The 6,857-nt window shown below is 44.0% G+C and overlaps 1 protein-coding gene across 2 annotated transcripts in view; it reads left to right on the top strand.

The window, feature by feature from the left end:
- Positions 1 to 364: 364 nt before the first annotated feature.
- LOC127004340 (prostatic spermine-binding protein-like) overlaps positions 365 to 6,857 on the top strand; it is an 8,851-nt gene continuing 2,358 nt past the window's right edge. Inside the window, exon 1 of one of the 2 annotated variants that reach the window (XM_050871899.1) lies at positions 365 to 532. In XM_050871899.1, coding sequence (XP_050727856.1) covers positions 522 to 532 — 11 coding nt within the window. In that variant the 5' untranslated portion in view covers positions 365 to 521. Of the gene's footprint in view, positions 533 to 951; positions 971 to 6,857 lie in introns of those variants that run through there. The other variant, XM_050871900.1, reaches the window with a different exon arrangement.

Consider the following 6,857-nt stretch of genomic DNA (forward strand, 5'->3'; position numbering starts at 1 on the left):
AATAGAAAACCTTGCGTGGTATTTAATCTCTTGTCATTATAAGGACACAAAGGTGTTTGTAAACATGATGCGGGAACCAGAAAACTTTTGCCGGAGTGATGACAGACAAAAAAAAATAGTCGAAGAGTGCAAGTTAACAATTAGGAGGAAAATAAGGGCTAAAAACTACCGAAAAGTATGAGAGAGAGAGAGAGAGAGAGAGAGAGAGAGAGAGAGAGAGAGAGAGCGCATTACCCCTGAGTCAACGCATTGTCCACATCACGCGCCGGCCCAGCGCTTCAGTTCGCCTCGTGTGCAGCTGTTTGCTGGAGCAGCAGACGGTAATCGAGTCTCTTTATCTTGATCGACACGTTGCCCTTCGCCCTCCCTCCGTTTGGCGCGGCCGAGAAAAAGTGAGTTGGACGTCAGTTATTGGTGCATACCCAACCCGGAGCCGCTGCCAAATGAGGGCTTGAGTGCTGGGAGAACCGCTCCCGCCGCCACCAGTTGTTCTTCGCTTCTCACAGGGACGAGACGCAACCATGAGAAATAAGTAAGTCGTTCATCAAGGAGGAAATCGTTTTCTTTGCAGCTTTGAGACCCTTCAGCAGTTTCTCAGAGCTGCTCTATGCGAGGATTTTGAAGTGTGATCCCCTCAGGAGAATGTACCGAGAAGGAAGTGTCGTTTCAGGTCGTAGGAAGCAGCCGCCTTGTGCCCCGTGCGACGGCCAGCTGTCACGCTCCTGGCGACAGGCTGGCGGCTGAGGCTGTGCTGATAACCGCTGAAAAAGCAATGCCTATAAATGAGATCATAACATATTTCATACTAGGCTAAGCAAGGCAGATCAAAGCTGATAGTTTGCTGTGAAACTGTTATACTTTTAAACCACAAGTAAAGGAATACAACGTGAGCCGATGAAGAATGATGGACGGAACACTTTCTAAAGCCATCCACGAGTGAGAAGTCAGTCGCCTGATCTTGATGTGTCAGGTCAGTTTACGCTAAGAGTTTACCCGTGCTGTATTTCATTCCTGCAATAGTTGCCATGGCGTAGAGTGGCGTGGCGGGGCGAGGGCGAGGGCGTGTGTGGAATGGTGAGAAATGAAATGAGGCAAGTAACTAACATGGAGTATGAGGCTCAGAGCACGGAACACGGGGCACGGGGGTTCAGGCCGCGGGACACGGGGCACGGGGTTCAGGTCGCGGGGAGGCATGGGGCATGGGGATCAGGGGGCGGGGCCCTGGACACGGGACGTGGGGATCAAGGCGTGGGGCACGGACACGGGGCTTGGGGTTCAGGGGGTGGGACACGGGGCACGGAGCACGGGGTTCAGGGCGCGGGCCGCAGGGCTCTGGGCTCAACACGGACGGCTGGCCAGACCTATTCTTAGATGAGTTTCTTCTCTGCGCGGCGGCCAACTCTTGCTTCTCACACAACATTGCATTCTGACGTTGTTTTCATCCTTGCAAAGACTGCTGGAAATATCATTCAAGGCGGTCATTAATACTTTTTATGTGAATGTTCCTCCCCCACAAAAAATAATCAGACTATGACTATAAGTTTTAATTAAAAGTGTGTTTTCAGTCAGAAGCTTATATAAAGCATCGAATTAATCTTATATGCATTTAACTTATAATTATCGCAAAATAATTCATTCTTAACATGAAGTTCAAAGCAATCAATATAGCTTACTTAAAACAGAAAGCTGCTTTTTCTCTTTGATAATCATATCTCCACGAAAGTTGATACAGGTTCTCTAGTCGTGTAGTGGGAAGCTAGGGGACGCACACAAAGCTCATGGCTGCTTGAAGAATATTCCTCTTTTTTTTCAGTTGCTCAAATATTAAAAGTGCGTAAGGCAGCAGTATCTGAAAGGGAAGAGAAGACAGCTGGCAGAGAGAGAGAGAGAGAGAGAGAGAGAGAGAGAGAGAGAGAGAGAGAGTTTGACGTATTCAGCGGTAGGAATGTGCGTGGAATAAGTGACAGTAGGAAGGAAGGAGGAAGTGCAGCGTGCAGTGGCGTGAGTGACAGTGTGAAGGAAGGAAGTGAGCGGAATGAGAGGCAGTGATGGGGTGAATTGGCACCCCAGATGACGTTCCTCTGCGTGGAAGGGCGAGGGGCGGGGGAGAGGGGCGAGGGAGAGGGATGAACTTCAGAGGGGAGGGAGAAGAAGGCTCGTTCGCTCGTCACTTATGGCGGCGAGACTTGAATAAGAATCTAATCCAGACGTTGCCAAGAGTGTCAGGTTTTGTCTTATTACTCCTGCTAGGGACTGTGAAGTGTAAGGGGAATCATGACTAAACACACACACACACACACACACACACACACACACACACACACACACACACACACACACACACACACACACAGATACACACACAGAGGCACTCAATCATACGTCATTTGGTACAGTCATGTCATTTGTGTGTGGTTGTTTTGTATCTTTTCTTTTTTTTTTTCTTTTTTTTTTCTTTTTTTGTATATTGCGTTTAAAGAGGTTGCTTCTGTTGTGCTAGATTTTTCATCGCCAAGTGCGTTATGCCGTAAGGTGCCATAGGAAGGGACTTTTGTTACGTTGTCGGGTACCTACTGTGGCCTGTAGGAATGGGTATGCAAGAGGTTCTAAAGGCATGCCATGGGAGGGTGTTGCGAATGTCTCTCCTGAGGTTTTGTCTCTAAATTGTTGCTCTCTCTCTCTCTCTCTCTCTCTCTCTCTCTCTCTCTCTCTCTCGTAAACTCCATAAAAGGGTTCATCGGTCTCTTGGTCCTTGCTTGCCTCCGCTGTCTCTCCGCGTCGTATGTCATCTCGCCCATCATCCATCGTTCGTGTCCCTTAAAAAAAAAAAACGGGTAGCAGAACAGAGAGAGAGAGAGAGAGAGAGAGAGAGAGAGAGAGAGAGAGAGAGAGAGAGAGAGAGAGAGAGAGAGAGAGAGAATTTGTCCACATTCGTAAAGCCGCTGAGTATTTTGAAACATTTCTCAAGTTTCTCAAATTTCTCAAGAGAGAACAGTTTAAAGGATAAGAGCTTTTCGTCGCAAGGTTTGTTGCGCAAGGAGATCATCTTTGTTGCCCTTCGTTTGAACACCTAATTTAGTAATGTCCTTTGCGTGGTGGGAAGACCAAAACTATTCCGCATATTTTAAATGGGGTCTGACTACACTATTGTACAGTGGAAGTATTACGTCTTATTTTTGTATGAGACGTTTCTCTTAATGAAGCCCAGCATTCTGTTCGCTTTGTTTGCTGCGTCATTGCATTGCTGTGAGAATTTCAGGTTAGACGCGGTTCTGACACCCAGGTCCTTGACGCATGGAAGACTTTTGAGTTTCATGCCACATATTTCGAAATCAAACGTCTTATTTTTTGTACTAATTTAAATAAGCTGACACTTATTAACATTGAAACATTGAAGGGCATCTCCCATCCATCCGACCAAACTGAAATTTGATGCAAATATTTTTGAAGGCTTTGTCTGTTTTCGTCAGTGAGGACCGAGTTACCAATCTTTGTGTCGTCGGCAAATTTACAAATGAGATTACTGAGTCCAGCGTCAACGTCATTGATGTAATTTATAAACAACACTAAGCCTAGAACTGAGCCTTGAGGGACACCCATAGAGTTATATACCTGGTATATAAATCTGTGAGGACACCACTCGTGAGAGACACCTACTCTGAGTTAAACACATCTATCACCACTCTTTGTTGTCTGTTACTCAACCAATTTGCGATCTATTGGCATATTTTACCGTCAATACCTAGTTGCTTTATTTTACAAAGTAATTTATGGTGTGGAAATTTATCAAACGCTTTCTGAAAATCAAGATAGACTATATTCGGTGATTTGGTTACGTCATAAGCTGAGAAAAGGTACCTAGTTATAAAAGGTCAGTAAGTTCGACAAGCGGGATCTCTTATTACTGAAGCCATGTTGAGAATCCTTAATAAAAGAGTGGCTTTTAAGATAACTCACAATTTTGTTTCTAATTATGCTCTCGAGTAGCTTACCTACTACTGAAGTTAGACCAATGGGCCTGTAATTGTCCGGTACTATTTAATCACCATTCTTAAAAATCGGTGTTACGTTAGCTTTTTTTTCCAATCTAAAGGGACGATGCCTTGAAGACATTGAATACTGTTGTGAGAGAGGGGAGTACTTCGTTCTTTATTTCTTTACATAGTATAGGATATATATTGTCTAGTCCAAGACTTTTATTTGTTTTAAGGGACTGGAGAGCATTAAGGACTTCGTCGGGAGTTATTTCAAAGTCAGGCAAGGTTTGAGTGGGATTGTCGGTTATACTATTGCCATCGCTAGTGTTGGCGGTAGTGGTGGTAAGACTGGCAGTATTGAATACTGAGGGAAAAAAAAATGTTCAAGAAGTCCACAACGCGCTGGCTTTCAATTACTAGTTTACCATCGTTGTCAGTTAGGGGTCCAGTCCCACTTCTGACTGCCTTTTTGTTGTAAATAAATCGAAAAAAAGACTTCGGAATAGTTTTACAGCTGGCGGCAGTATTATCTTCGTACCTACGCTTTGCCTGACGAGAGAGAGAGAGAGAGAGGGGGGGGGGGAAGCGCATAAGCCATTTGGCACGATTTTAGGGTTAGAATCTCCAAGCACATTTCAGGAACCAATAGTCACTCAGTTAGTTCATGGTCAAGACTATAATTATGTCTTTGTGGGAGCGTTACGTCTCTCTCTCTCTCTCTCTCTCTCTCGGCATGTGAAGTTTTTATGGATGTTTTATTTTTTACTGAACATCATTTATCGTGCGTGGGGGAAGGGGGGAGGGATTGTTTATTTTCCTGTATACTGTTTGTCGTCACCTGCCTTTTTTTTGTCGATTAGTGGTCAAAGGAGATTATTTTAGTACCTGCTACAGAAACGTTTGAGAGGACACTTACATTTTTCTCGTCTCTTTTACTCCTCTTTTCTCTTTCTCTCTTCTCCCTTGTGTTTATAGCCTTGGCGATGGTCCATTACTCATTACGGAGACGTTAAGGAGGATAATATTACCATGCTTTCTTTTCTTTTTCCCACTTTTTTGTAGGTGTGTGTGTTTGTCTCTCTTTCTTTTTATCCTTGTCGTTCGGCAATGTAGCGAAGAAAATATGTACGAAGACAATATCACACACATATTTTTCATCTTATCTTTTAGCTTGTACTGTTTTTTTGTTTTGTTTTGTTGTCACCTGGTGTCCTTGGCGTGCTTCTCGATCTTGGGTTTAAAAATATGTCGTAGCTACAAAGTCCCTCTGATACCTTATTTTTTTTTTTCATCGTGTCATGGTACTCTTGGCTTGGCGCTCCACTGCCGGTTAAAAATATGCAGCAGCTTGGATCTTTCTCCTTTTTGTCCTCTTCATTTTTTTTTTCTTTACTGAATCCCAGATGTTTTTGGAGTTTGATATGAGAGAAACTTAGGAAACTCTATGCATATTATTTCCATCGTATTTGTTCAATGTTCACTTGCTTTAAAAATATCAGTATCACCTAATTATAGCATCCATTGTCTTCCACGGGCGTTGTTACTGCTGCTGCCGTTGCTGCCCCCGTGATGGTGACTCGCCGGCCGCCCTGCTGGCACGAGGATCAGCTGGGGGCGGCGGCGGCGGCGGCAGTGGTGGTGAAGGTGGTGGTTGTAGACAAGGGTTGTAGAGCAGCCGTCCCCTGTGCCTTCTAGGTGTTGGACTCACATTGTGCCCTAACCTTGTGGGAGACTGTCACCAAGCAACACTCAATATTCATGATGTTCCTGCTGGGAATAACGCATTCAAAACCATTCGTGAGCTTCCTTAGAATTCCATTTTTTTTTTTTCAGTTTGTATGATAATATTGATATACCACAGTAAGATGTAGTATATTCGATTCAGATGAATATTGAATATGAATCAGCAATCACAATATTCGTAGGAATCTGGTAGACGATAACTGACCCTGAATGATGAGGCTTGGTGGCGTCTTAAATGTACAGTGTTGGGAGGAAAACGTCGCCGCGACAGTGATCAAGCTACACGAGCAATGTGGGCATTCTAAACCATCCTGTAACGTTATCGAGGAAGCCCCTGCTGTGCACTGGTCCGGGAAACAAGGGACGGCTGCATGAGGCTGGCCCAAAGCGTGGATACAGCGGCCAGAGCGTGGAGCGAGCAAGAGCCAAAATAAATTGGTGTGGAGTTGGAGGAGTCCAAACGAGCCACCATATTTAGCGTGGCGGGCCGAGTTACACGTCGTCAGAGGTGTGCGGAGCCGCTGCCTGCCTCCTCTACCTATTTTCTTTTTTTTTCTTTTTTGCGATGAAGGAAACATGACAAATCATGCTCAAAAATTATGTTTTTCAGAAAATAATAGAAGCCAAAATGATTGTCAGTTTTCTTCCAAAGGTGTTTTGATATCCTGTTCTTGCAGGAGTTTGTCATAAGAAAGAAGAGGTACTGTTGAAGGAAGGTGAATTAAAATACAGATGCACGCCTGACATTTACTCAGTAGTCGCACCTTCAGTGAACGAGGTCCTTGACACTGAGCTATCGTGGTGCCGCCCTCAAAGTGAAGAACGGACAAGTTATGGGCGCTCTGATGTCTTATTTTTAGAATGGCTATTCTTCATGGCATACCTAGGGAAATTTGTCATGGGATGAAGATTATTACAAGCTCATCAACCTTCCAATATGTACAGCATATTAATATATCAAGTATTTATGTGGTTATTTTTAAACTTACGTCACATTGGCATATAAATCTAAGGATAAAGTTAGCCAATTATTGCTTTAAAAAAGACAGTTTCAGCATTTGGCGAAACACTTTTTCCCATAAAGTAACTTTTCTCTTTTTCAGTATCTCTTTTTTTCTATCAGTTATAGTCAGTTAT

This window comes from Eriocheir sinensis, chromosome 28, assembly GCF_024679095.1.
Source record: "Eriocheir sinensis breed Jianghai 21 chromosome 28, ASM2467909v1, whole genome shotgun sequence".
In the NCBI taxonomy this organism is placed as follows: Eukaryota; Metazoa; Arthropoda; class Malacostraca; order Decapoda; family Varunidae; genus Eriocheir; species Eriocheir sinensis.